Raw genomic sequence first — 13,930 nt, 5'->3', positions numbered from 1 at the left:
ATTGTAGAAACATAATAGTCTGTCGGGTCACTGCAATAACCCCTTGTTGAGAGGGGGCTTTTATGAGCCAGTCATCCAGGTATGGAAAAACTTGAAGACCCTGGGTACAGAGAGCTGCAGCCACACCACCAGACACTTCATGAAGACTCTAGGGGATGAGGCGAGTCCGAAAGGAAGAACTCTGTATTGAAGATGAAGATTCCCCACCCGAAATCTTAAATATTTGCGAGAGGCTGGATGAATCAGGATATGAGTGTAAGCCTCTTTGAGATCCAGCGAGCATAGCCAATCCCCCTGATTCATCAGGGAATACAAAGTTGGTAGAGAAAGCATCCGAAACTTCTCTTTGACTAGAAATTTGTTGAGGGCTCTCTGAGGTCCAGAATGGGTCGCAAATCCCCCATCTTCTTTGGGACTAGAAAATAACGGGAATAAAAGCCCATGCCCTGTTGGTTCAAGGGAACCTCCTCGACAGCTCGAAGGCGAAGAAGAGCCTGAGCTTCCTGAAGAAGGGGAAGTTGCAACAAATTGGAAGGACACTCTCTTGGAGGGAGATCTGGAGGCACCTGAAGAAAGTGAAGTGAGTATCCCTCCCGAAGGATGGTGAGAACCCAGAGATCTGAGGTGATCATCTCCCACTGGTGATAAAAATGGTGAAGATGACATCCGGTGAGCAGAAGAGAAGTCTGATGGAGGGAGGTTGGTATGCTTAGACTGGGAATGTCAAAAAGACTGAGCTGGTTTAGTTGCAGCAGGAGTCTGAGCTTTCTGCTGTCGTTGTTGCTGTGGCGGTCGTCTAGGCGGAGGCCTGGAGAAAGCTGGTGTTGTTTTTTGAGGATAATGACGTGGTGGATGTTTATATGGCCGAGCAGGAGGAGTCTTAGGCTTCAGCCTAATCAAGGAAGCAACAGAGCGCTCATGTTCAGAGAGGCGCTTTGTAGCAGCTTCAATGGAATCATCAAAAAGTTCATTTCCCTGGCAAGGCAAGTTCGCTAGACGGTCCTGAAAATTGGGATCCATATCAACAATGCGGAGCCAAGCGAGATGACGCATGGCTACTGCAAAAGCAGAAACTCTGGAAGAGAGCTCAAAGGCATCATATGTGGCTTGCAGCATGAAGAGTCGAAGTTGTGACAGAGTCCGAATAATTTGTTTGAATTCTGGAAGACACTGTTCCTCAAGAGCAGGATAAAACTTAGGCATTATTTTGAGGAAGTGATTAAAATAAGCAATAAAAATGTAATTGTAATTTAGAATTATATTTGCCATCATGGAATTCTGATATAGCCTACGGCCAAACTTATCCATGGTACGGCCCTCCCTGCCTGGAGGGACTGCAGCGTAAAGCTTAGATGGTTGAGCTTTCTTTAATGAAGATTCCACCACCAAGGACTGGTGAGATAATTGGGATTTCTCAAATACCTTACAAGGTACTGTGCGATACCTGGATTCCAGCTTAGATGGTATGGCTGTAATAGAATAAAGGGTTTCCATATTCATGAGGAAAGTTTGCTTTAAGACCGGAGTCATAGGGAGCCTCAATGTTTCCTTGGGTGGATAAGGTAACTCCATGTCAGCCAAGTACTAAGGAGTGTACTTGGAATCAGAGTGAAAATCCAGCTTTCCTCATGTCAAAGACAAATCTCGCAAATGAGGCAGACTTCGAGGTAGATGGACCCTCAGGAGAAGGAGAGAGAGACTTAGGAGCCACCGAATAGGAAGGAGAAGCCTCTCTAGAATATTGAGGAGGCTCAGAATCCAGCAGCATAGTCACCGAAGAAGCTCCACTACATGTGACAGGAGGAGTCAAAGAGTGCTTGTGCTTAAGTAGCCTCGATGGTGAAGTCCCCGGGGTCCGAGGAACAGAGTGGGTCAAGGTAGGAGGAGAAGGCTCCATCAGAAGCGGTTTCGATGGAGTAGTCTTCGACCTGGATGGACTTCAAGGAGAAGCAGCCGGTGTAAAAGCCTTGTGAGACCAAGATTGAAATTATCCGGCCGCACTGGCTACACTTTTTGAACCCGGTAAGAGGCGGGGATATAGAAAAAAAGATGACCGACGAAAGAACGAGGTTCAGCGGCCAGGCCTAGGCCAAAAGGCCGCCAGCCATTAAAGAACAATAAAACTGTTAGTTGTTTTTTTTTTTAAAGAAAAGATAAGGGATACACAGGCACAGCAACTAAGATAAAATAATAAAGCCGTGGTGCGAGAAGGCAACGAAGAGCTGCAGAGCTGAAGTAAACAGGACTTCTTGGCTCCGCGGAAAACGTTGAACTGAGGTACCTCACAGGAGACGCGCGCCCTGACTTTGGCGGGAAGGCACTCGCGCATGCGCAATGCAGCACTTGTAAGCTCTTACAAAGTTCTTCAAGCAAGTCTGCTTGTGAGGCTGTCTACTGCGGGGCTCTGTGGGGGGGGGGGGGAGAATTTTATAATAGAAGGCCCAATATTCAGACTGTAGGAATTAGCAAGGCTGATTCCCGAGGTCAGTGTTGAGCCTGGACCATTTCTTTTTTTGTGTGTGTGTGCGCGCATCGGGAAGCCATGTTAGAGCATTAATCGCTCTGCTAGATTACAAGGCATTTCAATATGAATGAGTTTATTTGCATGGTCGGATCGGAGAATGAGCGATCATGCAGAAAACCACGGTGAGCCGTTTTCAGTATTGGGTCGGCAAATGCGATTGTCGCTAAAGTGGTTTAGCGACAATCGTTAGATGATCGATGACTTTGGTGCAACTAGCTCTATGTTCACTCAGGGAAGTCACAAGAAGTATGGTACCTGCATGACCTGGGATTCCACCGTGGAACAGAATAATTTTTTTGAACATCCTCTCACTAAGAAACAATTTCCTTTACACTATCACACTAGCTGTGGGTCCAGCTTTGTGGTGTATGTCATTTTGTGTGAATGTCCAAAGATTTATTTACGGTGACAAACGTCAAGACACTTCAGAATTAGATTTGGAGACCAGAGGAACCATTGGTTCAACATTGTCTGACTCATCAGCTTTCCTTATTGCAGTGTTGAATTGTTGATCACGTTCCCGACAGCAAATATGGGTTTGACAGAAAACTCATGCTGCAGAAGTGTGAGGAGTGGATTTTTAGATTAAGACTGGAAGAACTGGAAGGTTTGAACTAGTGCTGCCCGATTCAGGAAAAATATTTTGATTCGATTCAGCCTATTGAATCGATTTTTTGATTCGATTTTCCTGCCCAATTGGGTGTTTTTTCTCCAGACATCCAGGTGGGTTTATTTTATAGCCTCTTCACCCACTCCATCCCCTTTGCCTTCTCCTACCCACACTGGCACTGTGTGTAAACAAAATATACTTTTCCTCCCTCTGTTAAATCCTAGCTCACGTTTGCGGTCTAATTCCAGCTCTGGCAGGATACAAATTTCAAATCTGGCACATTGTAATCACAAAACAGAAAATATAATTAGTTTTTATACCTTTTGTTGTCTTGTCATTATTCAAATTATAGTTTCATACTTTATTTAAAATTTGATTACATGCCTATCAAAATTCTAGGCAAGAATACAATACTAATAAAAATAGGGGATACAATAATTTAAAATGAAGACATCTACAGACTGAGGACAAACCATACTGATTATATGTGGGAAGGGGGAGGAAGTACAAGAAAGTCAAGAAAGAAAACATAAAAGGAACAAACACAGGGAATGGGAAGACACATTATGCTGAAGTATTTCTTTTTAAAAGAGGGGAAACTGTAAGGGTCTGCGACAAATGCCTTCTGATAACTCGCTTGCCAGGGTCTCTTGCCCATTTGTCGTTTTCTTCTTTCTCCGTGGTAACCATCCATCTTCTATCTCTGTCCTCCCCTTTCATTTCCCTTCCTTCCCCCGGAGGTCTGGCATCTTTCCTTTCTTTTGTCTCTATTCCTGTAGCTGCAGCCCAAATCCACCATCTCTCCTTTTCTCAACTACCCTTTCATCCAGCATCTCTCCCTCCTTCCCCACCACCCCAGGTTCCACCAGCTCTCCCTTTCTCTTCCCAACTATCTTCCTATCCAGCATTTCTATCCCCCCCACACCATCCCTTGTGTACTTCTTTCACTTTCTGTTCCTTCCCTCTCTAAATCCCATTGTCCACCATCTCTCTCCCTCTCCTGTTTTTAGATCCATTATTTCTTTTATCCCTCCCCCATCTCCCATCTCCCCTCTCCCCTCTTCCTCCCTCACCTCCCTTCTCCATGATCTCTCCCTCACCCAAGTTCATCTCCCCTCTCCATGATCTCCCCCCAAGTCCATTCCCCCCACCATCCATCTTCCCCCTCCACCAAATTCATCTCTCCCATCCATCTTCTCCCCATCTCTCCTTCTCCAGTCCACCAACTCCAACAAGTCCATCTCCCCTCTTCCCCCAGTTCTGACTCCCAACAAAGAAGCCCAGTATTTGGCTGGCAGAGGGCAACACTCATGCACTGTGGCACTTACTAAGAGCTTTGGGTGTTTCGCACAGCGGACAAACACTTTTTCCATGAGCTGCAGAAGACACGGCCTTGCAAAAGCCGAGCGAGAAGTGTCTCCGCAGCACTTTCAATGCACTTGCGCCGCTCCTCGCAAGCCCCCGCATGCCACCACATTGCCCGGTGCCACCACATCATGGGGCTCAGGCATGGGGCATGGGACTCCGTCCGACGGCATTCGTCCGACGGCACACCCCCTTCCTCAGGAACAGCTGGACTGCGCTGTGACCCTCCAAATCACCCGGCACAGCTTGAATTGACAAAGCGGGAAATGGCTACCCCCGAAACAGAGTCCCGTCGGACGAATCAGATATCTGCTGGCTGTTTGTTTCCACGAAGAAGCTAAGTACTTCCTGTTGGTATTTTTTGCTCTGCTGGATATGGACGATTGATACTTTGGCCCCCTGGATAAGGGGTAGAGACAATTGCAGTGAATGGTAGAGTGTGTTTTTTTCATTTATTTATATATTTTTTCACACTCAGCACTATTGGGTGCACTTTATCACTTAAAAAACACGGAGTAGAGCCCGGGGATGTTTCACAGTTAACACTCTTTTGGGTTTAAACCAGTGAGAGCCTATACCGCTGGGAGTTTCCAGTGGGTGGCTGTGTGACTGAGGGCTCTCCCGTGTATATAACAAAATTATTTTCAGATTGCGTTGTGTAGTTTGACCATTCCTGCTCTTGTCTCTCCCCCTTATCTGGTTCTATTTCTTGGGGTTTGGGAGGTTTTTGTTCTTTTTGTGATTTTTCTACCTCCCAGTTAGTTTCGGGTTTTGTGATTTTTCTTTAGACAGAATTATTGCAACAGCAAGATAAGTGAATATTCATTTGGTATTTTTGAACATTTATTTGGAAGAGGACAATTTAATAGCATATCTATGGATGCATTTTTGAACTTTATCATAACAGAAAAAAACTGAAGAAGAGGTACAGCTCATACAACAGAGCGGCAGATAGGGGTCTGAGGCTTTTCCTCCTCTTCATTTGTGCCTGGAAACTTGTTCTAGTACATTTTTAGAGGGATTGTGTATTTGAAATGTAAATAGTGGGGGTTCCCCAGTGGTCTGTGCTGGAACTGCTGCTTTTTAACATATTTATCAATGATCTAGATGTAGGAATAATTAGTGAGATAATTAAATTTGCTGATGACACAAAGTTGTTCAACGCTGTTAAATTGCAAGAGGATTGTGAAAAATTGTAAGAAGACCTTGTGAGACTGGAAGACTGAGTGTCAAAATGGCAGATGATGTTTAATGTGAGCAAATGCAAAGTAATGCTTGTGGGAATGAGGAACCTGAACTATAGCTACGTGATACTGGGTTCTATTTTAGAAGCCACTGCCCAGGAAAAGGATCTAGGTATCATTGCTGAGGATACATTTAAACCCTCAGCTCAATGTGTGGCGGAGGTAATGGCGGCGGCTAAGAAAACAAATAGAATTTTAGAAATTATCAGGAAAAGATTGGAAAACAAAGATGAAAATGTTATAATGCCCTTGTTATTGCTCTATGGTTAGACCGCAACTTGAATACTATGTGCAGTTCTGGCCGCCGTATCTCAAAAAAGATATAATGGAATTAGAAAAGGTACAGGCAATGAAAATGATAAAAGATTTGGGACGACATCTCCATGAGGAAAGGCTAAAGCGGCTAGGGTTCTTCAGCTTGGAGAAGAGATTGCTCGGTATGATAGAGGTCTATAAAATACTGAGTGGAGTAGAAAGGGTAGATTTGAAATTCTTGTTCACTTTTTCCAAAAATACTAGGACTAGGGGGCATTCAATGAAGCTACTAAGTAGCAGATTTAAAACAAACTGGAGAAAATATTTATTCACATAATGTGTAATTAAACTCTGAAATTCGTTGCCAGAGAAATGTGGTGAAATCAGTTAGCTTAGTGAGGTTTTAAAAAGGATTGGATAATTTCCCAAAAGAGAGGTTCATAAGCCATTATTGAGATGGCTTGGGGAAATCCATGTCTTATTCCTAGGATAAGCAGCATAAAATCTATTTTAGTTATTTGAGATCTAGCTAGGTACTTGGGACCTGGGTTGGCCACTGTTGGAAACAGGATACTGGGCTTGATGGACCTATGGTCTGTCCCAGTATGTCAATTCTTATGTCCTTATGACTTCTTTATTCTGTATACTTAGGGTTCCCATACACTTCTTCCTCCATATTCGCAGTTATTTGAGATTTTTTGGATGCTACCTCCGCTTCCCAGAATTACTTCATCTCTAAAGTTCTTGTTCCTTTTACAGCTCTGGGTAAAGAATCGCTGCTGCGAAGGCATCTTAGATCGGGGATGGGGGGCGCTGAGCTGAGAAGAGCTGCAACCCCGGCCCCAGAGAGACAGAGGTATATCACCGGTGGACATGACTCTTATTGGGAGGAGGGGAAGGGAAGCTTTAGTTCGGTTAGCCAGAGGAGGGGAATGTGTTGCTGGTCCGAACAGCACTTTGGTACTAGAAGGGACGTGGTGGACTTTGTTACGGGGGCAGAGGATGACAGTACCCCTCACTGCAGTAAAACCCAGCTACTTGTAATATTTTCCCATGGTTCGGTTCTTTTGTGCTTCAGATAATTGGAGGTGCCTTCACGCACCATAATGGCACTCCCTATGCTATAGATCCTGTTAATAATATTGGATTTAACAGTTTCGTAAAGCTTGAGAATTATGAAAAGCAGCAGCTGTGTTTTCATTTATTTTAATACCAATTTTACTTTTAAAGTATTTTAAAGAGTTTAAGGTAGCCTGATTCCTAAAAATGTTTTTCTCATTTTGTGCCTATTTCCCAAAACCGAGAATAACTATTAAAACATTATTCGCGGTTTCAATACTAAAAACGCTAACTTTTACAAAAAAAACGTGAATAACATTAAAAAAGTTATTTGCGGTTTTTCCATATTTGCATCTATGTTCCACCCACATCCACCACGAATATGGAGGGAGAAGTGTATTTGTGAAGGCAAAAAAGAGAATACATGACCCTTCCCATACTCCACCCACAGCCCTGCCCACACTCCACCCATTTCCTTGGTCCCCCTTCCCATCCTTTGTACCCTTTTAGTGCTTTTTTCTCTATCTCTCTTCCTTCCTCCAACCTTTCTCCCCTATGAGTGTTTCTCTCTCTCTTTGCTTCCAACTCCCCTCTCCTGTGGGTGTTTCTTTCTTTCTTTCCACCCCCACTGCAGGTGCCTCCTCTCTCCTTCCAAACTCGTCTACTGTTGTTTCTCTCTCTTCCCCCCATTCAGCACTACCCTACACTCCATGTTCTTTTCTTCAGCACTCTCTCCTTTCCATAATACTTCTCTAGCCCTCCTTCCATGCTGTTTTTTCAGCCCTCCTCTCTCCCTCCATGCTTTTTCTCCAGCCCCCCTCACCCTCCCTCTATACTGTTTCTCCTTTCTACCCTCCTTGCTGTTTCTCCAGCCCTCCCTCATGTTGCTTCTTCAGTCCCCTCCTCCTTTCATGCTGTTTCTCCAGCCTCATCCTTGCTGTTTCTCCAGCCCTCTCTCCCTCCTTCCCTTGCTGTTTCTACATCCCCCTCCCCCAAAACTGCTTCACTTCTCTAGCTCCCTTCAGTTTTTTTTAGCATTAAATCTTAGATGCCATACTCTAAGCCATTCCTCAAGAAATGCTAGATCCCTCATGTTGTCCTTGTCTTCCAGGATGCCAGCTCTATAGCAGATTTTGTGATCATCAGACAAACCTTTCCCAATAGCCTTTCCATAATATTGCTTACAAACATAACGGCTCCAACTTTACCCCTCCCCAGAGTTAGCTGCTTCTTATACTGATAAAATCTCACCACTGAGTGAGTTAAACAGTCAGATTTTTTTTTTTAATATATATTTATTGAATTTTTTCAATATAATCAAGCATAACTTGTACAGAAAGGAAATTCAGCAAAATAATTAATAATTAAACATATACTTCAATCAAACATCTAATATAAGCTAAATCTCTACTCAAGTCCACAATTAAGATCCAAGGTGGATGATGGGCAAGTAATACAAAGAAAATTTAAATTAAGTAAATTATTACTAGTAGAGTGGAAATACACCTTTCCTTAATCTAAGCACTCATATTCCATCTTTCTCCAAACATGAAGTTGATAGAAAGGTTGTCAGTTAAGATGGCTCAAAGAAGACAAATTTATGTGAACGATAGTTAATTACACATTTACATGGATGTCGCAAATAAAATGTAGCCCCTAGAGCCATAACACCAGGTTTCCTTAGCAAAAATTCACGTCTCCTCCGCTGGGTCTCCTTGGCCAAATCTGGGAACATCTGTATTTTACAACCTAAAAATTATTTTTGTTTATTCTTAAAGAAAAGTCTCAGCAGCCAGTTCTTATCTGGCGCGAGAGCTACTGTTATAAGTAAAGTTGCTGGTTCAGCCAATTCTTTATCCGATGTTTCCAGAAAAACAGTCAGATTTTTATCTTATGTGGGGTTTTTTTGTAATGTATGAGAGGTGAGATATTTGTTAGCCACTTACTAGCAATTACGTATGTCAGTTTGGATATATTAGGCCCGATATTCAAACTGCAGCTGACTCCTGCAGTCGGCGGCAAACCCATGAGAAGCATTTAATTTCCTTTTTTTTTAGCCGCTTTTGATATGGCCGGTTAAGTCAACAATCATTGGCTGACTGTCTAAGTTATAGCGGCCAAAGATAGAGCTGTTATTTATGCAGGTCTATCTTGCCACTAAGCTTAGCCAGTCAGCCAATGAATATTTTATTTATTTAATTTTCTATACTGTTCTCCCAGGGGAACTCAGAATGATTTACATGAATTTAGTCAGGTATGTGAGCATTTTCCCTGTCTGTCCTGGTGGGCTCACAATCTATCTAATGTACCTGGGGCAATGGAGGGATTAAGTAGTTTGCCCAGGGTCATGTTCCAGCATAGATTTGAACCCATAACTTCAGGGTGCTAAGGCTGTAGCTTTAACCACTGCACCACACGTTCCCCATTACCTGGTTATGTCACGAAACATGGCCAGTGACTGGCCTAACTATTAAGCATTAATATTCCGTGGCCATCTTGCACTGAATATTAGAGCTTAGCTGGCTGCTACTTAACCGGCCAGGAGCTCATCCTGGTTGTTTAAATAGTTCTGAATATTGGCCAGATTAGGTCCACTTAGTCCCAGATAAAATGATTGTTTGACTTATACTTGTAAGCATGCTGATTTCATCCAAAAGAAAAAAGGTAAGTCTCCTGTTAAAATTGGTTTAAAGAAATATTTCATCAGCCTCTGCTTTGTCTGTTTTTTGTTAAAAAGGAACATTTATGGATATGCAGTCAAGCTGCCATTTACCAACCTGATGATCTGAAGAGGTTTCTTGACACTAATTTTGAAATACTGGCTTTCTTTATCTGTCCAGGTTTTTCTGAGGTCGCTGACTCCTTATTTGCTCTCAGGATGCTGGAAAATGCCTTTTGAAATCGAGATTTCAGGGACTGGGGACCGGGGCTACAACATAAAGGCATATTACAATGATATAATACAGTACTGCAATGACTGTGTTACAGCGGCAAATTTCAAATTAGGAAAAGCTTTCATCTGCTGAAACTGTCTTCCATCAATGCAATTAGAAGATTTTTAGCCACATTGAGAAGTACTGATCCATGGGACGTGTGTCGGTCATGAAGGAAAGGTACAACTGTGGCATTTTATATCATTATGCAAACGCAGATGCCCTCCAGATGTGGCTATGATCTCAACACTTTTCAAAACCCGGACGCCTAGGCAGTCCTCTAAAAAGAGGACATGTCCGGGTAAATCCAGATGCCTGGTAACCCTAGGCATGACGGATGAATTCAGGTAGTTTATTTCAGGCATACAGGGCAGGAACAAAGTCTAGAATCAGCAATGGAGGAGAAAGCACAGTTACTTACCGTAACAGGTGTTATCCAGGGACAGCAGGCAGGTATTCTTAACGCATGGGTGACGTCACCGACGGAGCTCCGGTACGGACACTTTTAACTAGAAAGTTCTAGTTGGCCGCACCGTGCATGCGCGAGTGCCTTCCCGCCCGACGGAGGAGTGCGTGGTCCCCAGTTAAGATAAGCCAGCTAAGAAGCCAACCCGGGGAGGTGGGTGGGACGTAAGAATATCTGCCTGCTGTCCCTGGATAACACCTGTTACGGTAAGTAACTGTGCTTTATCCCAGGACAAGCAGACAGCATATTCTTAACGCATGGGTGACCTTCGAGCTAACAGAGAGGGAGGAGGGATGGTTGGCCATTAGGAAAATAAATTTTGTAACACAGATTGGCCGAAGTGTCCATCCCGTCTGGAGAAGGCATCCAGACAATAGTGAGTAGTGAACGTGTGAACTGAGGACCAAGTGGCAGCCTTGCAGATCTTCTCGATGGGCGTGGAGCGGAGGAAAGCCACAGAAGCAGCCATAGCTCTGACCCTGTGGGCCGTGACAGCACCTTCCAGTGAGAGACCGGCCCGAGCATAACAGAACACAATGCAGGCAGCAAGCCAGTTGGAAAGCGTCCGTTTAGAGACAGGACGACCTAGACGGTTAGGGTCGAAGGACAGAAAGAGCTGAGGGGACGAGCGGTGAGCCCTGGTACGGTCAAGGTAGTATGCAAGGGCACGCTTACAGTCTAGTGTGTGTAACGCCTGTTCCCCAGGATGAGAATGGGGCTTAGGGAAAAAGACAGGCAATACAATGGACTGGTTGAGGTGGAAGTCCGATACCACCTTGGGGAGAAATCTAGGATGGGTACGCAGAACCACCTTGTCATGGTGAAAAACAGTGAAAGGTGGGTCGGCAACCAGTGCATGTAGCTCACTAACCCTCCTGGCAGAGGTGATGGCAATGAGGAAAAGCACCTTCCACGTAAGAAATTTGAGTGAATTTGAGGCAAGAGGCTCAAAAGGAGGTTTCATGAGGGCGGATAAAACCACATTCAGGTCCCAGACGACTGGAGGAGGCTTCAGCGATGGTTTGACATTGAAGAGGCCTCTCATGAACCGGGAAACCAGTGGATGAGCCGTGAGAGGTTTTCCGAGGATAGGCTCATGAAACGCAGTGATGGCACTGAGGTGGACTCTGATTGAGGTAGACTTGAGGCCAGCGTCGGATAGAGAGAGCAAATAGTCCAGAACAGCTTCCACCGCCAATGAGGTGGGATCGTGGTGATGTAGTAGACACCAAGAGGAGAACCGGGTCCACTTCTGATGGTAACACTGGAGGGTGGTCGGTTTCCTGGATGCATCCAAAATACGACGGACAGGCTGAGACAGATTGTCTGGAGAGGTCAGCCCGAGAGAAACCAAGCTGTCAGGTGGAGCGAAGACAGATTGGGATGCAGTAGAGACTGATGCTGCTGTGTAAGTAGAGTAGGAAACACAGGAAGAGGAATGGGCTCTTTGGAGCTGAGCTGGAGCAGGAGGGAGAACCAGTGTTGGCGAGGCCACCGAGGGGTGATGAGAATCATGGTGGCTCTGTCCCTGAGGAGTTTGAATAATGTCCGCAACATCAGAGGCAGTGGAGGAAAGGCATAGAGGAACCGATCCGTCCAGTTGAGCAGGAAGGCATCCGGGGCCAGACGATGAGGAGAGAAGAGTCTGGAACAGAACTGGGGCAGCTGATGGTTGTGAGGAGCTGCAAAAAGGTTGTGAGGAGTGCCCCACCGAGTGAAGATGGAGCGGAGTGTGGGAGGATCCAGAGTCCACTCGTGAGGTTGAAGGATGCGGCTGAGATTGTCGGCCAGGGAGTTCTGTTCGCCCTGGATATAGACAGCCTTGAGGAAGAGACTGCGGGCTGTGGCCCAGGTCCAGATGCGGATGGCCTCCTGACAGAGGAGGGGAGATCCGGTGCTGCCTTGCTTGTTTATGTAGTACATGGCGACTTGGTTGTCTGTGCACAGGAGAAGAACCTGAGGGTAGAGAAGGTGCTGGAAGGCTTTGAGGGCATAGAACATGGCCCTGAGTTCCAGGAAATTGATGTGATGTTGACGCTCCTGAGGGGTCCAGAGTCCCTGGGTGCGAAGATCTCCCAGGTGAGCTCCCCATGCATAGGGGGAGGCATCTGTGGTTATGATCATGGAGTGAGGGGGTAGATGAAAGAGTAGACCCCTGGAAAGATTGGAGGAGTTCAACCACCATTGAAGAGATTGCTGAAGAGACGATGTCACAGAGATGGGATGAGAAAGAGGATCCGTAGTCTGTGACCATTGGTTGGCTAGAGTCCACTGAGGTGTCCTGAGGTGGAGTCGCGCCAGAGGAAGCACATGGACCGTCGAGGCCATGTGGCCCAAGAGGACCATCATCTGCCGAGCTGAGATGGCGTGATGAAGGAGCACCTGACGACAGAGGTGGAGCAGGGTCCGTTGACGGTCGGAGGGGAGGAACGCCCTCATCAGAGTGGTGTCGAGAACTGCACCAATGAACTGAAGTCGCTGTGTGGGAAGCAGGTGCGACTTGGGGTAGTTGATCTCGAACCCCAGGAGATGGAGGAACGAGATGGTGTGTTGAGTGACTTGTAGCACAAGCGGAGACGTAGGTGCTTTCACCAACCAATCGTCCAAGTAGGGGAACACCTGGAGGTCGTGAGACCTGAGGAAGGCCGCCACCACAATAAGGCACTTGGTGAACACCCTGGGTGATGATGCGAGGCCAAAGGGTAGCACTTTGTACTGATAATGATGGTGCTGTATCTGAAACCGTAGATAGCGACGTGAAGTCGGATTGATTGGGATGTGAGTGTAGGCCTCTTTGAGGTCTAGTGAACATAGCCAGTCGTGTTGAGAGAGAAGAGGGTAAAGCGTGGCAAGGGAGAGCATTCTGAACTTTTCCTTGACCAGACACTTGTTGAGATCCCGGAGATCGAGGATGGGACGGAGGTCTCCTGTCTTCTTGGGAACCAGGAAGTAGCGGGAGTAGAATCCCTGACCCTTTTGGTCTGAGGGGACCTCTTCGATGGCATTGAGAAGAAGGAGGGATTGGTCCTCCCTCAGGAGGAGGAGGGATTGGGAGGAGTGAGAAGCAGACTCTATGGGAGGATTGTCTGGTGGAAGAGTCTGGAAGTTGAGAGAGTAGCCGTGGCGAATGATGTTGAGGACCCATTGGTCTGATGTGATGACCTCCCAACGGCTGAGGAAGAGTTGGAGGCGACCTCCGATAGGCTGAGGAAGAGGCAATGATGGTGGGAGACTGGCTATGCCCTGGAGAAAAGAGTCAAAAGGGCTGAGATGGTTTTGACGGAGGTAGAGGCTTGGCAGGTTGGTGAGACTGAGAGCGAGCCTGAGTTTGATGCTGTTGCCGAGGTCGGCGCAGCTGCTGTTGAGCCTGGTTGAGAGGTCTGGCCGAGAACCTGCGTTGGTAGGAAGACTGCTGTCTGTAGGCGCGAGCAGGTGGAGTCTTCTTTTTAGGTTTTACCAGAGTATCCCACCTGG

At 45.9% G+C, this 13,930-nt stretch overlaps 1 protein-coding gene across 1 annotated transcript in view; it reads right to left on the bottom strand.

Annotated features, from left to right (window-relative positions):
- LOC117357233 (NACHT, LRR and PYD domains-containing protein 3-like) overlaps nt 1–13,930 on the bottom strand; it is a 104,148-nt gene that overhangs the window by 8,738 nt on the left and 81,480 nt on the right. The window contains exon 12 of the mRNA XM_033937605.1: nt 9,835–9,986. Within this exon, the coding sequence (XP_033793496.1) occupies nt 9,835–9,986 (152 nt within the window). The remainder of the gene's footprint in view (nt 1–9,834; nt 9,987–13,930) is intronic.

The sequence above is a fragment of the Geotrypetes seraphini genome, chromosome 3 (assembly GCF_902459505.1).
Source record: "Geotrypetes seraphini chromosome 3, aGeoSer1.1, whole genome shotgun sequence".
NCBI lineage: Eukaryota > Metazoa > Chordata > Amphibia > Gymnophiona > Dermophiidae > Geotrypetes > Geotrypetes seraphini.
Note: the sequence above shows the minus strand (reverse complement) of the source record. Positions and strands in the feature narration are given on the sequence as shown.